This window comes from Macrotis lagotis, chromosome 2 (genome assembly GCF_037893015.1).
Source record: "Macrotis lagotis isolate mMagLag1 chromosome 2, bilby.v1.9.chrom.fasta, whole genome shotgun sequence".
Classification (NCBI taxonomy): domain Eukaryota; kingdom Metazoa; phylum Chordata; class Mammalia; order Peramelemorphia; family Peramelidae; genus Macrotis; species Macrotis lagotis.
In genome coordinates this window covers 259,503,093-259,528,348 of record NC_133659.1, presented here as the reverse complement: position 1 = coordinate 259,528,348, position 25,256 = coordinate 259,503,093, and the positions used below count along the sequence as shown (strand labels likewise).

Genomic DNA, 25,256 nt, shown 5'->3' with positions numbered 1-25,256 from the left:
CAGATACAGAGACACTCTCACCTGCCGCTGTTTCTCCAACTCTGTTTGGCTCAGATTGGCCATGTTGGGGTCCTGGGGACCTGGTAGTTCAGGACCCACCAGGGAGTTGGTCATCCCAGACACCGAGTCTTCTCGCTTATCAACAGGGGAAGTGATGCTTCCCCGTTGTGGGGTGCCATGGGACAGGTAGGCAAGAGGACCATCTGGTGCAGGTTGTGGTAAAACTGATGGTGGACGCAATGGAGACAACCCATAGCCCTCACCTGGTGGCCCGGTGCCTGGACCCAGGGGGCTGCCTCCTGGGTGGAAACTGCCTGCAGCTGTTGTGTAGTTTGTGCTTTGGGGCTTGCCCACAGTGGGTCCTGGCCCATAATGGCTGTTGATCCCATGGGGTGGAGGGAGACTGGGTTGAGAGGCAGGGGGCTTCAGGGGTGATTCTCCCACTGCCTGAGGGAAAGTGAAGCGCATGGGGGAAGGATTGCCCACAAACACATTTGCCCCAGGAGAACGGACAAAAGATGGAGGTTGCCCACCAGAGCTCTTAGTGTGATGCTCATTTGATTGCCCAGCGGGAAGAGCCGATGGAAAGCCTCCTACCCCTAGTGGAGTATGGGCCAGGGGCCCAGCCTTGAAGGCAACTTCAGGGGGCTGGGGCCGGGGTGGCTTGTGTAGTGGGGCAAAAGGGTCCCGGGACTGGGGTCGTGAGGGTGGACGAGCGTAGGGGTCAGGGGACTGGAAGCAAGGAGTGACTGGTGACTGGCAGAAGGCTTCGGTGGACAGAGGGCGAGGTGTTAGGGGTGACTGAGAGCTAGATTGAGACTGGGGGCTGGCAGGTACTCGAGTGAAAGGGTCAGAGGGCAAGGAGCGAGGGGGTTGGGGACAGCAACTCTCAGGAGGTGGAGGCTGAGGCCGGGGTGTCAGTGGGGGCTGTGAATAGGTCTCAGGATAGGAGCCAGAAGGAGCTGTACGATATAGGTCTGCATGGCTAGGGGGTGAGGGGGCCACAGCATGGGCAGAGGGAGGCTCCTGGGGCCTCAAGCCTATACCTGGGCTCTGCGGCTCCACCTGAGAAGCCCGAGGGGTCAGAGGGGCTTTGAAGACGTCTGGTGCCTTTAGCTCCAGGCTGCCTAAGTGGGGCCCAGAAGAAGGTGAATCTCCAAAACCAAGGCTGGGGGGGCCATAACTGGGAGAAGCTGCTCCCAGCTCCTCCTTCTTTACTTCTAGAGCCTTCCGAGGCTCTCCAAAAGGTGGAGGGGACAGCAGTTGCTCAGAAGCCTTGGCCCCACCTACCCCTGGACTTTCTGGAACTGCCAAGTTGTCTAGTGAGGGGCAGCGGGGTTTGAGAAAAGGATCAGGTGTGGAAGGCTGGTGCCTTGGGGTGCCAGGTGGGGTGGATTGGAACTCCCCGGGCTGACCAGCCCCAGGTCGAGGGGGAGCACCCAACATCTGAGGCTTCACAGGGGCCACTGCCGGGCCAGGGTAAGGGGGATAGGCTGGTGGTGCTGTGGGGAAGCGAGACTCCAGAGTATAGGTGGGGGCCAGTCCAAAAGGGTCCTGCAAAGGCACTTGGGCGGGCACCTGGGATGGGAGCTTGAGGAAGAGATCACCAGGCGAGTCAGGGCCGGGCACTGTACCCGCTGGCGGCTTCAGGAACCCGTCCGAGGAGGTAGACAAGCCAGCTGGGGTAGGGGGACTGCCAATGAAGACAGTCGGAGCAGAAGCTGGAGGGGGACTGCCCAGCATCCCTGGCTGAGGGGGAATGCGTAGGTGCAAGGTGGGCCGATCGGTTTTGCGGGCTATGTCGCCCACCTTGGTCTGCTTGCTGATCTGGCTCTCCGCCTGCTGTTGTGGTATAAAGAGAGAGTCTAGGTGAGATTGGGGAATGGAGATGGTAGAATGGACCTGGGAGTCAGAGACTCAATCTCTCCATGGATGTCACTGCCCAGTTAAGGATGTGTGCCGCCATGGAAAAGAACCTACTACTCCAAATTCTAAGGCTCCCGTCAAGCCCCAGGCTTCTCCCACAATTCCCCGAGTTCCAATCTCCCACTCACCTTCTGCACCTTGTTGATGCGGTGAGCCGCCCGGTTATCTTTGGCCTTTTGCTGAGAGATAATCAAGTCCAGAGCTAAGTCATGTGCTCTGATCATCAAGCCCACCCTGACCTGGAAGTCTATTGCCAGGGTGAATGGAGTGGAGGTGGGGTGGAAAGAACCTCAACTCCAAGTGAACTCCCTTCTTTCCCCAAAGCTCTGGACTCCAAATGGGGCTCCCCAGGGCCCTGGATCCCCCCTTCTAAATGGAGCTCCCCAGGGCCCTAGATCCCCTCCTCCAAATGGAGCTCCCAGGGGTCCTGGATCCCCTCCTCCAAATGGAGCTCCCAGTGGTCCTGGACTCCCTTCCTTTTCTCATCCTCACCAGGTATGGGGCTTTGTCAGTAGCCGGGACTTTTCTCCAGAGCTTCATGATCTGTTTGCAGCGACTGGCCCAGTCTGCAGGTCAAAGGATCATAGTCAGAGGGGATGGAATAGAAATGGCATTGCCCCAACCAAACCTCAGCTCCCTCTTTAAAATTGGCCATACCTGGATAATCCTGCTTGAGGTTGGGAAAATTAATATTGGCGTAGAGCACAGGTGATATTGTAGAAAGCTGACCCAGCTCCTCATCCTTTTCCCAGCGCTGGAGACTCCGCTGGTTGTAGGAGAGTCCATCGCCTTCGCCCTCCGTGGTTGGGGTTGTGGGTGTGGAGGGTGTGGTACCCCCTGAGCCCGTCCAGGGGCTGTCAGGCTCACCAGGCTCTGGGCTGAAGAAGCCCCCGCGCTCCCTGGGGCGCAGGGGCAGAAGGTCACAGAGGGTCAAAGCCCAGGAACCTCCTCCCATCCTGATGATAGGTTATATCCATGGGGGGGGGAGAAAGAGGGCAGGGATCCAGAAGCCAACAGAAGGGTAGGTAGTGGCCAAGTCATAACTTGAAAAACCAAGTCTGTATGACTATACAAAGGGTGGGGAGGGAGAGGAAAAAGGACCACAGAAATAAAAGTAATGAAGAGTATAGATACCTACCTACTATCAAGGAAAGGAGACTGGCAAAGGCCCGGGTAGGAGTCCATTGGGCTGCTGGTAGGGAGATTGCCCAAAGGAAGCCCACCTGCAGGAAGTAGATGATGGTCACAGGGTTTCTCTACCCACAACCTTTGGCTCTCCCAACCTATATCCCCATCCCTGATTCTCAACTGGTTCCTGACTCCCCACCTTGTAGGAAGGGTCTCTGCTGCATTGCGGTATGACCCCCATCCAGGTTAGGAGTCCCACAGCCAATTTGCTGCTCCCGCTCTGAGCCTAGGACATCCTTGAAAAGCTGTTGAAGGTCCTTTGATTCCATCTTGGGCAGTTCTGTGTGAAGAAAGAGGGAGGACTGCTAAGCATGGAACCAGGAGTAGCAAGAAGCCTGGTTGGGGAGTATCATAGAAAATGGAAGTACCTGGCAGGACAACAGTCAAACAAGAAAAGCAAGACAATGGATAATAACCACAACTGAAACATTTAATCCAAAATCAATCCCAATCTGCTTTGGCCCCTTTTCCTTTGAAGGAATCTTCACTAACCAGATTCTCTCTAAGGACAAATGTTTTATCTCATCCTTCTCTTACATGCCACACCTTTTATATATGGGGAATATTCATTTCTTCTTAAACATCTCATCTAGGGATCAACCATGATGGATGCTGCTCCTCCCAGCAGTTCAGAAGAACAACCCTGAGGGTTCTGCTATGGACAATGCCATCCACATCCAGAGAAAAAAACACTGAATATATACTACGTTCACTTTTTTAAAACTTCTTTCAGGTTTTTTTCTTCTTTTCTCATGGTTTTTTCCTTTCCCCTTAGTTCTAATTCCTCTTTCACAACTGACTTATGTAAATATGTTAAACATGAATGTACAAATATAATTTTTACCAGACTGTCTGACTCCAGGGGGAAGGGAGGGTAGTAGAAAATCATGGAATTCATAAATTTGCAAATAGATGAATGATGAAAGACTACCATTGCATATAATTGGAAAAATAATCTAAATTTCAACTAAAAAATAAATATCTCATCTAGGAACCCAAAAATCAACAATTGAGAGAGAATTTTACTAGAGAACCAACCTTCTGTGGGGATCTTGTCCAGGTCAGAGCTGAGCATTCCCTCGCCTGGGGTTCCTGGTTTCTCTGGGTCACTGGGAACAGGAGATGCCTTGATGCCTCCATCCTCAGGGCCTACAGGAGCAAAAACTACTGAATTAGGGTTAGAGGATGTTGAGACAACTTTGTAGTCCCTAACTCCCACCCATCTATCTCCAACTTCTCAAGAATAAATGAGGTTGATGGTACCAATGTCTCCATGGATCCCTCTACCCTACTGATGCCCATCACAGCATCCCACAATGGAGTCTTTGAATTCCATTGTTCAACAATACTAAGCTAATCATATGGCCAAGGAGGTCAAAGACAGAGAGAAAGGTTCCAGATAGATGAAAAACTACAGCAGCAGTTTTTGTAGTGAAAAAGGAAGTGGGTATTCACTGATTAAAAAACGGCTAAACAAAAAGTGGTACATGAATGTAACATTTTTTTTTTACTGTAAGACAGGAAAACTTCTTGTAGAAACTGAAACAGGATGAAGCAAGCATAATCAGAAAAATAATTTAATTTCCATAATGACCACGATAGCATAAAGACGATGAAAATTTCAGAACTCTGATCAATGTAATGACCGATTGTGACCTTCAGAAGCCTTATGGTAAAGCAAAGGTTGTGTGAGATAAACTTGATATCATCAGACATGGTCCCTAAGTTGATCCGTTGTATTGACAGATATTGTGATTTTGAAAAAAGAAAGAAAAATATTTGTCCCTCACCTGGAGTTTCTGAATTGCCCTCAGGGCCTCTGGACTCTTCATCTGCAACATCTGGTCCATCCTCCCCTGTGAAAGACAACCACCATTCTCATCAAAGATTACCCTTCCCCACTAGTGTCCATGCTGGGTTAGATACCCAAACCCACCGCTCTCTATCCTCTAGCAGAGGTCCAACTGCTACAATAACCAACATCTTCCTTTCCAGACCCACTGACCTTTTTGTAATGCAGAAGACTCTTTTCTATCAGGTCCTGGGTCCCCTTTACCCTTGGGGGTGCCTGGTAGAAAACCTGGTCGTCCATCACCAGCCACCAGCAATGCTTTTCTGCTAAGGTCCAACAGTGCCTTCCCAAAGAAGGCTTCCTATGTGGTAAAAGAGAGGGAAGAAAGCACAAGACAAAAGGTTACTATTCTCTAGAACCTTCAGTTCAACATTTCATCCTCCACCTTCCCGTTCCACTCCTCACCTGCAGGTAGGCAGGGAACATGTCCTCCAGCTTGCTCTTTTTTCGACCCCGTCGCTTCTTCTTCTCATCACCTTCTGCTGGGCTCTGCTCCACCACACCCTCTGTGGGTGGATCAACTGTCACTACTACAAGAGAAGAGCCACAGCTAAACCCTCAGGAAGCTATCCTGCCCCTTTCCCCTCCCTCCAGCCTATCCAATTCACATCGGTCTCTACCCTCCACCCTCCTACACCACTTACTTACATCCCTCCTTGACCACAACACCACTCTACCTACCCTGTTCTATCTACTGACCCCACTGACCCTAATGTCCCAATCCATCTCACCCTCATCGGGCTGGCCCTCCCCACTCAACACTTCCACCAACACGGCAGGCCCTTTCTTCAGACGAGCATGAGATTTGCGCTGTCGAACCATGAAGCCCCCAATGCCTGGAAAGAAGTATGAGCAGGATAAGGAGCTGCTAGGAGAGCTAGCTGCAACTTTTCTGCCCCTCTTCCCTTACCTCCACTTCCACCCCACCCCATAGGGGCCTACCAGGCCTGTAGGGTTTACGCTTGCGTTTTTTGCCCTCATCAGTTTCTTCTTTGCCAGGTTCCCCATCAGGGCTGGCAGGAGCCTCTAGTTTGATCTCACACTCCATGTGCTCCACACCAACCCCTGCCAACAGGAATAAGAGGACAGGCTCAGGTCTATGGGTGAAAGGGCATAACACTTTCAAAAACTCACCTCCCTCAAACCCATAGTCCTAGAAAAGAACCAGGAGTCTCCCCAGAGCCATCCAGACAAGGAAAGTGGCTCCAGGATGATCCTGGAGCAGATCCACATTCCATATTCCACCACTCCACCACTAGCCCCAGTGCTGACCCTCAGCCAAACCTTCGCCTTTGAGTAACTCGTCAGCATCTAAGTCCCCATCTTTCTTGTCATCGGGGCCGCTAGGGTCCGAGGGCTCCAGTCCCTCTAGCCCGCCCTCACCCAGGAGACCAAGTCGCCCACGTCTCTGCCGCCGCTTGTGGAGGGGGGACATGGAGAGATTTCGAAGCACAGCCATGCCAGTCTCCGTCAGCCATACTCCCTCAAAGCGGAAGTACTGGGGCTCTGTGAGGGAGGGGAGAAAGGGTGACCCCAGAGTACAGGCTCCCAGGCAGGCCAACAGCAGCTAGCCCAGCTCAGGGGCAGAGCCAGAGATAGAGGGAAGGTTCCCAAGATTGGGGCCTTCATACTTCCATCTGTTCCCAAGTGCCAACAGAGACCTGGTTCTTTATGATTAAATTAAAGGGAAACTCCAAGAATTACTCTGGCCCTGGAGCAAACTTCTGATTAACCCTAGGCACACTGACCTCATTCTCCAAGACCCCAGAGATCTGAAGTGTACAGTGAAGTCCCCCCACTCCTTATATGTACAAATGTCCCACATGACAAACAATAGCACCCTCAGTCTGAAGTTGCCCACCTGAACTGTATTCTCTGTGAGATTATCAATAGGTTTAGTAAAATGGCAAAAAGCATCAAACTAGCTATCAGGGGATCAGGGCTCTGGTCCCAGCTCTGCCACTAACTAACTGAGCAATCTGGGACAAAGTTCTTCACCTCTCTGGGCCTCAGTTTCCTCATCTGTAAAGATGAGAGAGTTGGCCCAGATGATCGCTAAGGTCCCTTCCAGATCTAAAATTCTGTGATTCACAACTTACCTGGCTCCTTCACCTTCACAGGCACAAGCTCTGGTGGTGCAATGGGCACTGAATGGGGAGAGGCAGAAGCAGAATGAGGAGTCTGTTCTCTAAGCGACCCCCAAGCCCCTTTTTCCCCATAGTTTCTGCTACTAACTCACCCACAGGCTTCACCACATAGGGCTGACAGGAGACACAATCAAAGCCTTCATCTGCAGCTTGTTCCACCTCTTCCTCTGTGAATAGACTCTCACAACCAGCGTGCATCCACCTTGCATTGGGGGAGGAGAAATAAGCAGAGACATGAAGCAAGTCTGAGAGCTGGGACTGAGGGGAGCAAACCCGGGGGCAGTCCTCTTACCGGTCACAATGACGGCACTGGATCAACAGATCCTCTTCTACATAAGGAGCTCGACACGCCGGACAGGTCACCAGGCTGGCACAGGGTCCACAGTGAGTGTAGCTATTCTGCCACTCGCAGTGGAAGCCTGGTGAAACTGCACCACACTGCATGCAGCTCACACACCTGGGCAGGAGAAACAGAGGTTCAGCACCAATCTGGCAAATCTTGACATTCCTCTGACAAACCCTGGGCACCATTCAGTCATCCCAACCCTCAACAACACATGTAACCATGGAAAGTCTACTTCCCTTGAGCAAACCAATCCCCATCCCCCAGGCCCTGACATCTCCACCTGCTCCCAAAACAGAGCCCTCTCAGGTACCATTTGCACTTCCAGCCACCCTTGGGCACTGTGAGCAGTGGGGGATCCAGACAGTAGGTGTGATAGCTGATGTCACAGTCATCGCAGAGCAAAAGGCGAGAGGGGTCCGAGGCCTGTCCACACACCTCACATACGATGCATTCCACGCACCTCCAGCCCTTCAGCAGCATCACCTTTGTAATCTAGAAGATGGGAAATGACCCTTCTTAGGAAGGAACATGGAAGAATGCTACCCATCAACACAAACTGTAGCCCATCAGACTAGCATTCAAAGCCTATGAATAAAAGATCCCTTAATATACTAATGGATCATCTTTGGGAAACAAAGCTTAAATCTTCAATGTTGAATCTCTGTGGAAGGGTATAGCTGATTTGAAGACCTCTAAAACAATATTCCACAACCACTGACCTCTTCTAGCACAAATAGGAAACTCATAAATGCTTAAGTGATTGATGGTTTGCAAAATTTAAGGTAAAACTCAAAGACTCTCGTGCTTTTTAAAACCTATAAACTTAAAACCAGCTCCTCCCCGAGTCCTGTTTTTCCTATCTTTGCTTCCTCCGTTCTCCCTCATCTTGCGAAGTCACTAAGATTGTGGTAGAAGCTGTGAACTTCTTCACCAAAAAGAATTTAGCTGTTTTTACTAGCCTGAAGACTCAATTCAACATTACCTCTGGGTAAAACAAGGCAGATGAGCCTCCATCCCCCCTAGTTTTTGTTCCCTCTATCCTCTTTACTCTGGGTCCTGAACTCACCTTGCTGTTGACACAATAAGGATGGTAGCACTGTGAACACTGAGAACAGGCTAGAAGGTGACCCTCTGCTCCTCGACCAAAGCTCCCACACACTACACACATGTCCTGGAAGAAGACACACAGACAGGCAGATGAGTGGAACCTTTAGTCACATACCAGTTAGCTTCATTCTATTCCATACCATACACTGACAGAAGAACTCAGTAGCCTTCCTAAGACACTAAGCTGAGAAGCAGTGGTGTGAGAATCAGTAAGTATGATACCATGACCTTAGACAAATCACTTGACCTTTGCATCTTATTGGGATCTAAGGAACTTCAGAGACCATCTAGGTCAGGGTATGCAGGTCGATTTTATGTGGCCCCGTGGGTTTACTAAATGCTTTAAGTAAAGGAAGCCAAGCAACGACAGAGCTCTCACTAAAAAGGCCAATCAAAATATATTGTCTATTGTTTCAATAAAAACCTTTAAAAGGTTGGACAGCCCTGATGTAGGTCAGGGGTTCTTAATATGGGATCCATGAACTTGATTTTTTTTTTAACACTGAGCTATTTCTGCATGACTTGTTTCTTTTGCAATCCTATGCAATCCTGATTTTATACATTTAAAAGTATGATTCTGAAAAGGGGTCTCTGGTTCACCAAAACAGTAATAACTTGTCCTCCTTTGGTGTTAACTCCCTCAGGTCAGACGAAACTGAAGCCCAGAAAAAGGAAGTGCCAAAGATCACCCAGAAGCAGAGTAATGGTTCAAAAACCTGTTTCTTCATCTTCGAAAAGAAGACCTCAGATTCACCTTACCTACCTTTGGGACTTTCCCTCCAGTTACAACATTCAATCATTGATGTGGATTTTCAGGGATCTGTTCTCATTTACTAGAAATCATATTTCATCACAGACTCCTCTCTAATTTTCCTCTACCATCCACTCAATCTAACTTCTTCCCCTTTCCTCCTGCTAATCCCTGATCCCCCTTCCCTTTTTACTACCCAATGGGACTCCCTTCTCCCCAGCTCACCTTCTCCATGTATTTAAGTGGCTGGAATACTTAGAACCTGCTATCAGACAGCAGGGAGTCTCACACAGAAGATCATGTGGGAAAATGGAATGTTTCCCAAAATGGTCATTTCTTTACCACCATTCAAGGTTCAAATGTAACAACTGAGACTATGCCTCAAGTTGCCCATCTTCTCTTTCCCCCACCCCCTGCCCCGGTCTAGAATGTCTCCCTAGGGCAGGCCCTGGGTCTTCCTTTAACATCCTTCCCTCCCACTTTCCAAATGTCTCTACAATACCATAAACCACTGATGACAAAGTCCAATACCTGCATTAGGACAAATTTGTCAGTGTTGGAGAAGAGAACCACAGTATTCTGCATGGTGTCATCATCTTCTTCCTCCTCCTCCTTGCTGGGAGAGCTATCAATGTCCGCAACCTGAGAGGCCAAGGGAAGCAAAGTCAGTGAGCCATACTAGCCACACCTCAACCAATCTTGCTCTTCCCTGGGGTGACTGGGAGTGAAGTTTGGGCCACTGTAGAAGGGACAGGCCAGAAACTGGGACCAAAGGGGCTCTGTCTCCCTGCCTTGAACAACAAAAGATTTTGTTCAGAGGCCAGTGGGATTGATTCCCTTAAAAACCAAGTGGCCTAAAGGGAAAAGAAGGATGGAACTGACAGAAGATAGGTAGACTTGTAGACTCTAAGTCTGGGGAAAGGAAATGACTGGTGGAAGGTATGGAATCTAGGGATGAGTAAAGTCAGGGTGGCGGCCAGAATGAGACCGCTCCTTACTACCAGAGTCTCCACAGAGGAAGTGGTTGACTTCAGCCGGGCACGTCCTCTCCCCCTTCCTCCATGGGCACCCCCCCGAGGTCGACGTCTTCCTGGGAAGCTACTGCTACGGCCCTGGGCAAGAGAAGGAATGGGCAACATGGTAGTTCAGGGCTTGTCAGAGAAAGGTCAATAGGGAACTGCTGTGAGTGGGAAGAGAGAGGGCAACAGGGACTGCTAGGTTTCTAACCAGGGGAAAAAGAAGACTCAATTACAAAAACCCCACCTTGGGAAGGGTTGCACCAAGTTTTCCCTCAAACCTTTCCCAAGTTTGACATCTCCTGAGAGGCTAATTTCACCCCAAGAGCAGAACTAAGCTATAGATGCGAGCCTTCAGGAGGAAGGCAGAAGCCATGATCTCACTTTTCTCACCTGTTTGATACGGGAGCGGGCAGGGGAGCTCCGTCGTCTCCCCTTGTCACCCTCAGCCTTGCCACCAGCTCCAGTTGCTCCAGAATCACAAAGTAAGGAGTCGTCAGTCTCAGGCAGTGAATCGGTACAGAGCCGAAGGGAACCCTCATCCCGTGCAGGACTGACATCAGTGGACACACCTAGCTCCATGGAGAGTGAGCCACCCCCCTCAGGATCTGGGGAGCCCAGCAGAGGCTCAGAGCCTGGGAAGCTGGCACTGGCATCACCTTGGCTCAGGTTGGAAATCTCATTGACGATGTCAGACTTGATGAGGGTGGGAGGGGTATGCACTGGTGGGGCAACTGGCTCCTCAGGCTCTTCACAAGGTGAACTCTGACCAGCCTGTTTGCCATCAGAACCATAGACCTCCATAGGGGTCACAGGGGCCAGCTCCTCAGGGTCAAGGAGCAAAGGGGAACCTTTAGGATCGCTACCTGAACTGCCAGAGGTCTGTCCAGTCTCTGGCTCTGGACCAGTCACCTCCGTCTCATCGAGACAGACTGTGTCCTCACCCAGACTGGAAAAGACATCCAGAGCTGGGGCAGGGCTGGGGGCAGGACAGGAGAGGTCTCCAGTGGGACAGGCTGGGGGACTGATCCCACTAGGTTCCAGAGCTGGGCACTCGGGCTCTGTCTCCATCTCCTGTGACTCAGACTCATCTAGGACTTCTGGAGCCTTCTCCATGAAGCCCAGGGGAGAAGGGGCTAATGGCAAAGGGGAGCACTGTGGAGGAGGGGGGTCAAGAGGGATGGGAGAATTCAGTTCTCCCAGTTCTTCTGGGGAGGCCGGAGAAGGGGTCAAGTCTATAGGAGCAATGGGTTCTGGTTCAAAGCAGCTGGCTTCTGGTGGGGGGCTGATGGGCGTGTCAAGGATAGGGACGTCTGGAGGGGTTCCTGGCTCACTGTCCCCTTTGGCATCAGGGAGCTCCTCTTGCTCCCCCAAGGGAGACAAGGATGGTGGGGCTACAGCAGTGGCAGGAGAGAGTGGAGGAGGGGGAGGATCTGGAGAGGAAAAAGAAAAGCAGCAAAATTTTAGAGGTACAGGATCCCTAGGGACAAGAATGAGAAGAGTTCACACTGTGCTTTGAGTTTTGCAAGCCATTTTTCTTGACAAGTCTGTAAAGTAGCTAGTAAAGTATTATTGTCCTCTTTTTGACAGATAATGAAACTCGGGCAAAGAGAAATCCAGTGGTATGTCAGTGGTCCCGGAGCTAGTGATGGTCAAAAGGCAGAATTTCAAGCCAGGTTTCTTACTCTCCATCCTATACTCCCTATTACCAAAATGTCTCTAGGGAAGAGACTGTATCCATGAAAAAAGATTCCACTCCCTCACCTGTTGGTGGTAGCTGAGGTGACAAGAGTGGCTCCTCCGTTAGGAACAGGGGCTCCAGTGGCATTTCCTCATCAAGGGGGGTGACCTCAGGAGGGGACAGGACCTCAGGTGGGGACTCAACTTGGGTCCCTGCTTGCCCTGCAAATATAGGAGGTCAAATTCCTAAACCTAGCTATAGCTTCAGATACACTCCACAGGAAGAACAAGATAGGGAAAGCAACCCAACCCCCAGTCCATGCCATAGGGGAGTGGAGTCTAATGGGTGTCCCAAAAATCTCAGAGCGGTTGTCGGTTGTTAACACTTGACTAGCCGCCAGCTGTGCTAGTGAAGCTTTCTGGTGGACCCCTCTCACCTAGTGGTTTGGCTTCATGCTGCAGAGGCCCTGGTTCCTCAGACTTTGTGCAGGCTTCCCCCTCCCCCTCCAGCTGTTCCTGGCATGCCGTATCAAGATCATCAGGTGTACCCATGGGGGCAACACCAGGCTCTGATGGTGAATATCTGCAGAAGCAATAGAGAAGCTGGTGCTATAGCCTTCCATAGGGCCTCTTCCCTTGCCCAGTTGCCAATGCTATGTGGGCCTCAATGCTTTTTTGAGCATGGTACATGGTCATGAGGGCACCAAACTCCCCTGTATCTGGGAAGACTCTTGTCAGTAATAGCACCCCCAGCCCCGACTCGCCAAAGACCCTCTCTTCCCACTTACTTGTTACAGGCAGGGGGATTCTGCTCGGTATCAGGGCTGCCCATCCTCCTGCCCTGGGTGTTCGGCTGCCCCTGGCACCGCTCACACAGTGAGTAATTCTCATACCACTGGCAGTTAGGATCCAACTCTGCTGGGCACGCCCCACAGGCTCGGCACACCCGGCATGTCTGGGGGGTAGACAGAGACAGAGTGGGCATCATGTCGGTCAGGAGAGGTGAGAGGGATCAAGGCCAAAAAGAAGAACCTCAGGGACACTCACCTTGCACTTCCATGAGTCGGGGGGCAGGCTCTGGATGGCTGGTTTCAGGCAAAAGGTGTGGTAGCCCTTGTCACACGCCTCACAGACTAGCATCATGGAATCCTCTCCAGGCTGCCTGTAAGACAGAGGGTACAACACAGGAGCCTCCCAGTTCTCTTTCCAGTTTTAGCTGCCCTCTTCCCCAGTTCCCAGTTTCATCCTAATCCATACCCACCTGCAGGTTTGGCACACTTTGCAATCTGGGCACTGCCAACCAGCACGCTTTCGTGCGGTCAGGGCAGTATCCAAACAGGCCCCATGATAGTGCTGCCCACAGCTGGTACAGAAGAGCAGGTCTTGAAGCTCGCCCAGCCCATCACATACCACACAATGGGCATCCTCTAGAGGGGATGAAAAGTAAAGGGGCAAAGTCAAAAGTTAAAAAAGTCAAAGTAACTGTTCAAGTAACTAAAAGTCCCTGGGTCCCAAATGTCTGCTCTGCTCAGAAGCTCACCCAGATGTTCAGCCTCCTCGCCATGCTCCACACACAACAGTTGCAAAGTCTTCATAGACTGGAAGGAACCACTGGCAGCAGCACAAGGGAAGTGGTAGAACCGTGGGCATCCAGGCGACCGGCAGGGGATGGAGGCTCCCAGCCTGGAGCAATGGGAACAGCGCTGCCAAGGGAGAGACACTACCTCTGAATCAGGAGGCCAAACCAACACTCCCCTCTGGGTTGATACTGACCCATTTCCAACCGACCTCACCAAGTGTGTTAGCTCTACCAGCTCGAGGGTCAGAAAACAGGAAGCCAAGCACACCGTGTCCATCAACCCCACCCTCTACTGTCTTCTCCCCCTTGCCCTACCTGAGAGATCCCTGAGAAGATGGCCTTTTCTACTCCATGCAGCTCCAGTCCATCCTGGCCCTGTACTCCCACTGACCATGCTGCACACCAGTGGTGCGCCCAGCAGGATCCTAGATGGGAGAGTAGAGGATAAGCAACCAGAATTCTTATCTCACCAAACTTAACTCCCAACTTTCCTCAAATTTCTCCTTTCCCGTCAACCTACCCCCCCCCAAAAAAAACTTTCTCCCATTCTTACCACCAGGCTTTCCCAGATGGGCAGGTGTCAAGCCCTCAGGGAAGCCAATCTGGGAGAGATCATCAGTGGGGGGTGCTGCCTCTCCAGGTCCAGGTCCCCCAGGTGGCATTGCTGGGCCCTGGGGCCAGTCTGGTGGAAGTTCAAAGCACCGCAACTCCCGCTGCCCATGGAGACTCCATTCCCCACAGTTACAGAAGGCACAGCACCGGAGTGGGCCCTGGCTGTAGGCACACAAGCATTAATACCCATTTGAAGCTCTCCTGTCAATCCTCAAAAAAATACTCCCATCTTCTAGTCCCTTCCCAAACCCATGGACTCCAAAAATCCTTTTTGCAGATAAGGGAAAAAAAAAAATCTAAATTAGAGTCCTTTGCTATCAATCTCTTATTTCCTATAGGTCAGTTACCTGTAGTCCTGGGGAGGATCCTGGGGCTTGGGGCTGCCTGGGCTGTGGACAGAGGCATCCCCCAAAGGTGGATTGGGGGGGTCTGGCTCAGTGGGGCCTGACTCTTCAGAGGTTTCAGGTCCATCAGCTAGAAGGACAGAGGATGGATATTAGGTACTGTCTAACATTCTGCCCAAACCGGTTGTTCCCCTGAGCCCGCAAAATCACGGAGAGATCCTCCATTCTTTCCTTACATCAAGAAAGACCTTAGTACTAAGAAGAGAAAGGCCTAGGAAGGGTGGCCAGAGCCCTAGAAACAAGAAGTAATATGATGCTACCCCAAGGTCTGTCCCAAAAGATATAGACTTGTAAGCCTTAGATCCCTCAGGTGGCTACTGCTCACTATCACCAAGTAGGACTCTTGAGTTCCTGTGCCAGGAATAAGTTTTCAAGATAACACTCCCCTACCTTAAACCTCCCATGCTCACCTGCCGGCTCGGAATCTTTATCTTCACCAGAGGGCTTCGGGTCGTCCATTCCTCTCTCCGACTGGGCAGTGCCCTCCCGGGGAGACCTGGCAGCACAAATATAAATGCCCAAGATGCCACCCTTTGGCACACTAGCACTCCTTTCAGAGTATTACAGGAGGGACAGCTGAGTATCTAGACACTGCAAGGACTTAACCAGGGCAAGGAAGTCTATTCTCTCCTGCGATTGCAGGCCTCCATTCCCTCTGTCCCTTGAGACCAGCCCACAACAGGGTGCTTGGGTCAGGAGGGCTCTAATCAGAAGCACATCAAACACCAAATGTGCTTTGCCCTCCCCTCCCCTCAATTTTTGGCAAAGCTTTCTGTACCCTGCTCAACACCATCAAACAGAACCAACTTGAACACGTAGAGGAGCTTCATTTCAGCCACTATCCAAAAGCTCAGAAGTGCCAGGCTCTACCTCCTACCTCTCTGAACCCACACTGTCTCCCTCCTACCCCCCCTAAACCCTCACAAACACACAGCTTCTCAGAGAGGAAAGTGCATTGGAAGGGGGCAAGCACCCATCCACCTCTTCTCTGGGGACACATAGCCCAAACTGGGCTTCACCAAGGCAGAGTCTGGGGCCTTCCCTGACAAGGAAAAGGAGATAGGAGGAATTCATCAATGCCACTGCCCAGTCAGGGACTGGTCCCACAACAGATGCCCAAGTTTTAAACTGGGGCTTCATTCTGTAGGGAGTTCCCCACCTCCAGCCCCCCACTGGCTCCCTGCCAGAGAAGTTGGCCCTAATTCCTGCCCCCACCTCCCCTCCCATCCTAGTGAATCAGCAACAGTCCCCTCCCCCTTGCCCCACCAGGGGTCTCACCTAGCCTGGAGTCCCCAGGCTGTTGCCCCTAGCAACAACAACAGCCCTTCCTTCTTAAGATGCCCCCAGAAGCAACAGAAAAGGGCCCTGGGAACTACTGAGCATGTGTAACCAGGTCTACCGCCAGGCATGCTGGGAGTTGTGGTCCTAGGAAACTCACTGCCCCAACAGAAGTTCTAAAGCAGAAAACTGAGTAGTTTCCTTCCCCTTCAGCTAAGTGGGGTTTCCACATACTCAGTGGGGGAGAGGCAGGGGGTGGAGAAAGATGAATAAAGGTGACACTCTTCAACACAGACCTGATTGTTTCAGAGCCTGGACAATCTTAAAACAGAAATACATTGCCCCTCTAAATGGGAAAAAGAAATCGGGAAAGGGATCTGTCCTATTCTTCCTAAGCACTCTGCCCACTAGAAAGCACTGTATAAGGGTGTAGGCAGTTTATATACTATAGGCTTTGCTCCTGGTCCTCAAATAGAGTCTGCCCTATATATATATAGGATAAAGGTGAAAGGAGATTAGGGAAGGGGAGAAACATGGAAAGGAGCAGATGTTTATAATTCTTAGTGCTTAGATTTGGGGATTGGGTGAATAGTCAGCCTGGTCAAAAATTTGAAAACTGTTCCAAAAGGATGAAGTTCTCACTTTTATAGTAGCTCTAAACCTGCTCAGCCATGCCTCAACTTTCCACATACCTCAACCTTCCCATACCCCTGAACAGAAGGAAGGGGGTTATGTCAGTCTCAGGGCGGCACCCCCCCCCCAAAAAATTAAAATGCATCCGCATCTTTTCAAGTGATGCTGGAACAAAGGAAATAACAGAATTCCTCCAATAATTCTCAGGATCAGAAAATAATCTGAAGACCTCAGTACTACTTTCCCTAGGCCCATGACTCCAGAAGCCTGAATCTCACTTCTGGGACATTTCTCAGAAGGAAAAGAAGATCCTCTCAATCTCTATCCTCCAAACAGTGTATCATTCCACATCCTAAACCCTTCCAGAAAGCAGTTTTTAGGAAAGGACACCCAACTGATACCCATGATCTTCAACCACATAGCTTCTCTCTTCTTCAACTTGTCAATTCAACTCAAAAAAGACCAAGACAAAATTGTCACTTAATCATCCTATCTACCTATCAGCTACATAGAAAACATTCAAAGGATACCTTTGGAAAGAGAAGTTGTAAAAACTGAAACTGTTCCAGAAAGAATAGAGCATCCCTGATCCCTTATTCCCATTTGATCATCCAAATCCTAATCATATCTAGAAAGTTTGAGAGACGCTCAAAATTTTCCTAAACAGAAGGCAACAACATTCTTCTACCTCCTGTCCTCCCAATGCCTACTCTACTGACTCTCACCCCAAGTCGAGGCCAAAAGAATCACAACAGCAAGGGGGGTGGGGGGAAACAGTGATAATGCAGTGGGGGATAAATTCCTCTGTCCTCCTCCAAGTACAGCCCTCTCAAACTGAATAGCTGGCACTATCAGGGAAGAAATGGCCACTGAGACCTGGTAAGTGATATCTGCAATTCCCTAAGCTAATATCCTTAAGAAGTTATGTCCCCTAAAAAAACCTCAGAATCTTCAGCCCCTATCCTCATCTCTACTCTGCAAAGATTAGACAGAAATGCCCGGTCCAGGCTAGCACCACACATCTTCTCTGCATATCTTCTCTTGTTCAGCTCTGGGTGTGTGTGTATATATGATGTATATATATTCATGGGCAGCCCTTGAGTTTCTAAAACCCACTCTCTGGAAGCTCCCTAATTTGAAACACCAAAGACTGGGTTTCTCACCCCGATCCTCTCCTTTGCCTGTCAGCAATCAAGACCCCTTTTCAGACCCCCCCCCCCAACAGGAGAAAGATCTCCCAGATTACTGTAAAAATATTATCTGGCAGGATTTAGGAGAGGGAGTATTATAGAGGATACCTAGGAGAACCCCAGAAAATAAACAGAAAGACTGGGTGATCTTGCTTACTTTCTCAAACAAAATGTCCTAAGGAATAAAGGAAAAGAGACTAGTTTTATTTCAGCTCTATTTTCCTATTCTGCCCCTACTCGTACCTCCAACCCATGCCAAGTACTAAAGCCTTATTTTATCAGAAAAGTGGGAAATGGGCCTAGGGAGTTGAAGGGCCTAACCAAGTCTTTTAGTGAACAGCTAGTTCTGCTGAGGGACTCAGGACTTCCTTGTTCCCAGCCTAAAGATCGGACCACACCTCTCTTCACCCTTACTTTAGGGACAGCCCCCCCAGAAAGGACCCCAGAGATTCATATGGAATCCTAGGGTTGTTCCTGGCCTACTCTGGGGTCAGCCACACCTAACTGGAATATTACTGGGGAGGGGAGGGGGAAGAGTGAGGGTTTAGAGACTAGGGGACTCTATCAATGAACTGGGCTGAGGCTGCCAAAGAAGAGATGGAAACAAGAAGCACAGTTGCTACCTCATTTTACACCCCTACCAATGCCATCTCTCACTATAGGGTTAATACCAAGAAATTTTTTTCAAGGACAGTGCCCATACATACTTCCCTAGTTTCTAGGCTGGGCCTAGGAAAATCTGAGGTGGGGGTGGGGAAAGGGGGGGATGGGGAGTAGAGACTCCACTCAAATCCCTTCTGGACAGTGACAGGTGGGGGGACTGAAAAGAAAGGCACCTGTCCCAGTACAAAGACAGGAGAAGTGAGGAAAACGCTACAGCGAGGTCCAGAACCCCGGTGGCAGGCCCTCCAGCGGAGTCAGCATCGATCGCCAGGCCACTTCCCCTCTGAGGAAGGCAAGGCCACCCCATTTGCCCAAGCAGGGCAAATCAGAGAGGACCAGGTTAAGTCCCCAGTTGGGAAAGGATTGGAGAGGCATGGGAGGGGCCAAAAAAAGGGCAGGCGGGAATAGCCAGGGGCTCATGGGCAGCAGACCCTCCGGGCCAGCCGCCGAGAAAGCCACAAACAAAAGCCATTTTTTCCGGCCCACATTCGCAGGAAACAAATCTCTCCAGCCTCCACTATAATCCTCTGGAGATTATGTCCATCCCCGAGAGGGAAGGCAGCGGGGCTGCGACTGCGTTAGGCCTCGGGGTGGTCACTCCGCTTTCCCGGGCAGGGGTCATTTTTTTTTTCCCTTTGGTAAATGCATCGGGGCCATCCCTGCTCCCCTTCGCGACCCGGCCACCCCCTCCACCGCACAAGTCCGGCTACAGGAACTCCTCCTATTGCACGCACAGGAAGGGGGAATGGAGGTGAAGGCGGGAGGGTCCCCCGCTCTATGGCGCGGGTTCAAAGTGTGGGGGGGTGGGGGTGAGGGTCCGAGCCGGCGGTGGGGTTCTCCCCGGCCAGGCGGGAGAGGAAGCGGCCCAGGGGCGTGTGCGGGCTGCCGGGGCGACTCGGGCCGGGCCCCGCCGCCCGCCCCCCCCCCCAGCACTCACAAATAAGCACACCGCCGGGCTCCCCGGCCCCGGGCACAAGGCAAGCCGCACTCGGGGCCCCGGCCCCCGGGCGGGCACTGCCCGGGGAAGCCCTCTCCCGGGCCGGCTCCCCGCAGGCGCGGGCCCGGGCTGGCGGCGCCGGCGGCACTCACCTCTTCACAGGGCGATCCAGAAATCTTCACCCGAGAACATGGCTCCAGCTCCGGCCGCTCCCCGACCTCCACCCGCCAGGGCGATCGCAACCGCCCCCCACACGGGGGGGCCAAAGAGGGGCCGAGAACGGTAAATCCAGGTCGGAGCGGGCCCCCCCACTTCGGAAAAAAAAACGTCAAGTGGCCGAAAAACGCCGAGGCGGGGAGCCGGCCCGCCGCCCTGGGTCCCGGGGCTCGGGCTTCCCGAGCCGAGCCCGGGGCCGACACAAAGGGCGCACCGGCGGCTTTGATCCTGGGCCACCAGTCTTCACAGCCCGGCGGCCGGTCCGCCGCCCAGGGCCGGGCCCGCCGGGCGCCCCCCCACCCGGCGCCGAAGCCCGGCGCCCGGGCCCCGGCCGAAGGCCGAGATGCTCCCGATGGAACGCCGGAGGCCCCTCCTGGCCGGCCCCGGTGGAACGCGGGGCCTCTTCCCCGGCCGGAACGCCGAGAGTCGGGATGGAACGTCGAGGCTCTCCCCGCCTCGGGCCCCCTGAGGCCGCGCTGGCTCAGCTACATGGAAGCGGAGCCGGCCGGGCCTCGGGAGCGGGACTGACACGGACGCCCGGGCCCGCCGCCGCCGCCCCAGCCTCTCGCTGCCTCCGCGCCGCCGGGCCCCGCGCCGCCGCCTCCTCCCGGGGAAGGGAGGGCTGGGCTAGGAAGGAGCGGGCGGTCGGCACCCTCTGCCCGCTCCTCTCCGGCCGCTCCGGGCCCAGCTCTCGCCTCCCTTCCCCACTGGCCCCGAGAGCCGCCCCGGCTCCGATCCGGCCGGATCGGACCGGCTTGCACTCCGCTGCCGCGCGCGGGGAACGGCCGCCGGGGATCTAGAGGTTCATGGCCCAGCCCCGGCTCCCGGCGCCGGGGGTCAGGAAACTGAGCGGAAAGTGGGGACCGAGGCAGCCATTTGCAACCGGAGAGGAAAGTAGTGCAGCGGAGACACGGCTCCGCCTCCCCCCCCCTCCGCCTCCTGCGCGGCCGGGAGGGTGGATCCTGCGAACCGGGCTGCTCCCGGGCCCGAGATGTCGACGACGGGAGCCGAGAGTCGGGCAGCCTCCTGCGGGGGGACCGTGCGGGGCCGGGCGCCGGAGGACCCGGCGCGAGGAGGAGAGAAAGGAGAGGACGAGGCCCTATTTTGTGTTGGACCTGAGCGGCGGAGGGACACGGTCCTTTCGGGGAAAGGCTGTGACTCTGCAGTTCTGCGCACACGCCGAGGGATCCCTCCGCCCGAGGTTAACCCCGACGGCGCCGGGCCGAGCGATGCGCAGACACGTGGGAATGAAGTTCCCCCCCCCCCCCCCGCCGGCCCCCGTCCTTCCCCGCCTTCTTCCAGCGCGGCCCGAGCTCCCGCCGGCGCCCGGGGCCCGCAGGCCTCTGCTCTCAGCTCGGCCTCCTCGGACCGCCGGGACCCGAAACTCTGCCGCCCCCCACCCCCACCCGGTCCTGGGGCATTCTTGCTTAAGGAGGGGGATGGAAGAAGAGGAGAGGAGCCTGGGGATTGGCCGCTGCTCTGCATCCTGGGAACTGGAGTCCCCAAACGGAGAAAGTGAGGACTAGGCTCCCAGCTTTCCCGGGAAGGGCTTTCTCTCCGTCCCGGTCCCGGCCCGAGACCGGGGCAGAAGTGCCAGCGCCTCCGAGGAGGGAGAGCGAGCCTGGGAGGAGCGAGAGAGCCGCGTGCCCCTCATGCCCTCCCCCAGCAGGAAGGCAGCAAAGGCAAAAAGGGCTGCTGCCCGGCAGCCTGGCTCCGTCCCGGCCCAGGACAAATGAGAGAAAAGCCCCCAGAAACACGTTCCTGGCACACCTGGGCAGAATCGAGGAAGGCGTTCTCGTTTACGAGAGCAGTGGAGCTTCCTCGGGCTCAGTCCTGGTTCTGGGCCTTCCCAAAGGCACACATAGGGAGAGGAGAGGGGCCTCCCAAGTTCTGATTCAAAAGTTACCAAGGGCCGGTTACATATGGAAGTCGGCATGAAGTGAGGGCATTTTCAGCATCCTCTCCCAGCTTCGGGTTCTCTCTTTACCTACTGAACCATGCCCACAAAGCAAAAGATGCCTTTTTTCAGGAAAAGGCTTCCCTAGTACTCTAAACAGACATCCCAATCTCAGGGAAGTGAGGAGTTAATGGAATGATAGAACGAATGGCTCCAAAGCCCAGGAAGAAAGACAACATTCTTCCAGGAAATAGTCCTCAAATTCACTGAAGCTGCTCCATAGTTAGAGAATTTTTAGGGATTTCTAGTGTTTGCTAATCTAGGCCCCTCAAAAAATACACACACACACACACACACACACACACAAAACACACATACAGAGCAAATACTCCAGGTGGGTCAGGTCTCAGCTAAAAGGAAGTGGTTACCTTTTCATCCCAGGCCTTCCCAGAAATGGAAGTTTAGGCTACTGAGGTTCCTATGACTGTGGAGTAGAGGGCCTGGGTGTAGAATGAGAAAAGAGGCAGCTCAATAGCACTACCCCCCCTCTTCCCAACTCCTGTTACAGGTTAATTCTCTAGACCCTAAAGCCAAAACAACCTAAGAATCAAATATTGTCCCTTAACTAGGAAATGTAGAAATTGAATTGGATCCTAGATTTCTGTGTACCTTTCAAGGAGTCTGACCCTTTGATGAGAAGCTAGACAGTCCTAAAAGAGAACTGAAGTGTCAATGCAAATTTTCTGGTTGGCTATTTATCAGGGAGCTCCAACTGGAAATAAAGGATATAAGAATATACAGTCAAGTCAGGTAGCAGGACTGTGAGTTTCTGGAGAAGGAACAATGCCATCTTCACAGCCTAGTTCCTCAGTCTATCAAGGGGTACTCCTGCCTTAGTTGCACAATTAACATATATACCTGACAAATGTAAGACTTTTCTTAAAGAAGTATTAATAATCTTTTGGGGTAGAGAAGGATGTGTACATGTAAGTCAATTTTGTATCTAAAAAACTGAAAATTAATTGCATGGACTTATAACTCAGGGAATCAGGACAACAGCATTTAGCATTTGAAAAAAACAGTATCTGCGGGACTCCAACGAAGATTTAAGGGGAAAATAGTTTAGTGGGGGTAGTAGTATCCATGATGTTTAGGAGTCTCTTCTCCAGGAGTGGGAAAAAATCTCTCTACCTCAGATCTCATTACCTCAGATCTGTCTCCACAATTTCCTTTCTTATCTTCACTCTGCCCTCAACTTCAAGCCCTAGTTGCAGTTTTCCCCTCCCTTCCTCTCCCCACACCCCCAACTCACTTAAACACACACACACACACACACACACACACACACACACACACACACACGCCCAATTCCCTGACAAGTTCTACAACAAACAACTCATAACCAGATGAAAGCTCATGTGATAAGTACTGATAGTGTTGCTCACTAGAGGGCAGTGTTTCAGTAGTGAAAAGGAACCTGGGGATTTAGCCTGAAAAAAATCATAGCATGCTCATTCCACCCAACCCACCACTGAGCTGAGGAAGAAAGGCCTTAAACCCAAGTAACTGGCTCAGCCCACACACAGAGTTCAGTGAGAGCAAAAAAAAGAGAAAATAATAACTTATTTATACAGTACATTCCTCACAACAATCCTGTAAGGTGGATCTGACCGGTATTGTCATACAACTTTTACATATTGGGCAGACAGACTCAGAGAAGTTGCCTTATCTATCCTATATCTCCCTGAGTCTGTCTGCCCGAAATAAAGGATGGGATATCATTGTGGTCTAGAATATGGATGTGAGCTGAAAAACAAAAGTGAAGCACTGAAATCAGAGAACCAGTACTCCCAGAGAAGGCCCATGCTTATGTCTACAGAAAAAGCTCACAGACCCTATTGGAAAGATATGTAACCCTTTTCCCGGACACTGAGGGTTTTATTTTCATATAGAAACTAGACAGTAGAGGAGCTTACCCCACTGCAGATGCTCCTAACTTTTCCCACTCTATCCATATTCATTCCTTTCAATAGATCCCCCAAAGAAACCAATTCTGGCCCTTGCCTTAGTCCTAAATGACATCTGAACAGAAATCCAGGAGGCAGAAAAGGAACAAATTCCAATAGCTGCAACAGAGTTCCTTTGTTAGAAGTAAAGGACCAGGAACTAGTGCCCACTTGTCTTCTTGGCCCTTTGTAGTCAGTCCCAGAGGCTCCAGGAAAATACAGAAACATGCATCTGAAGGAATTTGTGGCACCTGTAGAGCCCTGGGCTAGAAAGTCCTAGCCCAGCACTCCTAGTAACCTGCCATTTACCACAAGTATCAAGGAAATTAGCTATCACTGCTTTGTGGTTCACATGCAATAGTAGTCACATTCCTGCCTCTAAGAGTTTGTCACTTAGACAATCTCTTCAATGATTTTTGTTTTGATACTAAGAGCCACCTGAATGGGGCAGGGATGCAAAGGATAAAATAACATAGGACAATATACCCCCCCCCCAACTACAGATATGCCCTATCTTGTTCCCTATGATAATTCCAGTGCAATCCCACACTTCTTAGTCACAAATTCTGTCCCTGGTTCTCCACCTGATGATTCTAAGAGGACTCCTGGTACTCTACTAGCTTCTTGCCTTCAATTATCTGTTCCCTATAAGCAGATTTAGGGCATAGAATCAAGAGTGGCATTTATTCCGAAATTTTCTGTAAGGTCTACTTAGCTTCTCCTGATTTACATCTGCAGCCACAATTCCTAAATTGAGGAAGGAGAAAAACAAAATCCAAAACTAAAGTCTAAAGTATGAAATTAAAGCCTTTCAGAATCAAAAAGTATCTTAGAGGTGATATGATAAGAGATCTACTCATTGTATAGAAACAGAAACTGAGGCACAGAACTATTAAGGGGTTTGCCCACAGTCTTACAACTAGTAAGTGACAGGTTTGGATTCTGACTCAGGTACTTGGATTCCAAATTCACTATGCTTCCATTAATTCAATCCATACAAATGTAAAAACTGAGCCTCAAAGGTTAAAATTACATGCCCAAATTCACATAGTTCTTCAGTGTCACAGTCAAAACCATAACACATCTGACTCCCAATTCAGCATTCTTTCCAACCCACAAAGTTGATGTGATTCATTTACCAAACACGAAGAAAGATCTACCTTGTTTCCTATTCCCCCAGTACCCCCAGCATCCTACATGAGAAAAATTGTCATTTTTCTAAACCTCAAGCACCTTTTTTCAACTAGCCTGAATACATCTGAGGTATCTTTTTCCTTCATCAGAAATGATCTGGACCCTATGGCTAACACTTTTCCCTACCAGAACAGTCCTTAGGGAAACACACCTTTCCCATGCCAATGATAAAGTTTTCTGGCTTCCTCTTTTATGGTTCACTCACTGGGTTTTCTCATGACATTTATGTAGTTTATGATGCAGACTCTCAGAGGACTTGAAAGCCTGGGAGGAGTCCACAGCCTGCCCTTCCTCCCTCCTTCATTCTACTCACTTACCTTAGCAGAGAGATGACAAAGTACATCAGTAGGTAGCAATGGACCTCAATGATGAAGGAATGGGGCAGGATGATATACTCATTCTGACAGGAAACATAAGAGACCATCACCCCTACCCACAGAAGGGAATAGACACTCTATCCAAAACCTCCTCAGCCATCTCAGTGCCGGTAGACCCACATTCTGGGGGTCTTCCCATCCAAGCCATTTCAAATTAACAAGGATTTTGGTTTCTCAAGGAGCAGATAAAAGAGAAATAGAAGATCCAGAAAGGGTTTAACACTTTTTAATCAATAAACAAGCATTAAGTGACAACT

The 25,256-nt window shown here is 51.3% G+C and overlaps 1 protein-coding gene across 9 annotated transcripts in view; it reads right to left on the bottom strand.

Moving 5' to 3' along the window:
- KMT2D (lysine methyltransferase 2D) overlaps positions 1–20,655 on the bottom strand; it is a 36,192-nt gene extending 15,537 nt beyond the window's left edge. For 2 of the 9 annotated variants that reach the window (XM_074226011.1, XM_074226019.1), the window contains exons 1-32: positions 19,462–20,654; positions 15,019–15,104; positions 14,552–14,678; positions 14,146–14,366; positions 13,908–14,017; positions 13,554–13,716; positions 13,275–13,440; positions 13,061–13,175; positions 12,802–12,968; positions 12,451–12,596; positions 12,098–12,235; positions 10,727–11,766; positions 10,316–10,429; positions 9,849–9,959; positions 8,526–8,630; positions 7,770–7,951; positions 7,406–7,570; positions 7,206–7,315; positions 7,066–7,113; positions 6,239–6,472; positions 5,909–6,031; positions 5,698–5,802; positions 5,372–5,496; positions 5,120–5,267; positions 4,905–4,970; positions 4,153–4,278; positions 3,254–3,394; positions 3,065–3,149; positions 2,584–2,825; positions 2,419–2,492; positions 2,055–2,105; positions 22–1,842 (exon numbers count right to left, since the gene is read on the bottom strand). In XM_074226011.1, the coding sequence (XP_074082112.1) occupies positions 22–1,842; positions 2,055–2,105; positions 2,419–2,492; positions 2,584–2,825; positions 3,065–3,149; positions 3,254–3,394; positions 4,153–4,278; positions 4,905–4,970; positions 5,120–5,267; positions 5,372–5,496; positions 5,698–5,802; positions 5,909–6,031; positions 6,239–6,472; positions 7,066–7,113; positions 7,206–7,315; positions 7,406–7,570; positions 7,770–7,951; positions 8,526–8,630; positions 9,849–9,959; positions 10,316–10,429; positions 10,727–11,766; positions 12,098–12,235; positions 12,451–12,596; positions 12,802–12,968; positions 13,061–13,175; positions 13,275–13,440; positions 13,554–13,716; positions 13,908–14,017; positions 14,146–14,366; positions 14,552–14,678; positions 15,019–15,067 (6,618 nt within the window). In that variant the 5' untranslated portion in view covers positions 15,068–15,104; positions 19,462–20,654. Of the gene's footprint in view, positions 1–21; positions 1,843–2,054; positions 2,106–2,418; positions 2,493–2,583; positions 2,826–3,064; positions 3,150–3,253; positions 3,395–4,152; positions 4,279–4,904; positions 4,971–5,119; positions 5,268–5,371; positions 5,497–5,697; positions 5,803–5,908; positions 6,032–6,238; positions 6,473–7,065; positions 7,114–7,205; positions 7,316–7,405; positions 7,571–7,769; positions 7,952–8,525; positions 8,631–9,848; positions 9,960–10,315; positions 10,430–10,726; positions 11,767–12,097; positions 12,236–12,450; positions 12,597–12,801; positions 12,969–13,060; positions 13,176–13,274; positions 13,441–13,553; positions 13,717–13,907; positions 14,018–14,145; positions 14,367–14,551; positions 14,679–15,018; positions 15,105–19,461 lie in introns of all 9 variants that reach the window. The other 7 variants (XM_074226020.1, XM_074226016.1, XM_074226014.1 and 4 more) reach the window with 7 other exon arrangements.
- Between the last annotated feature and the right edge of the window lie 4,601 nt (positions 20,656–25,256).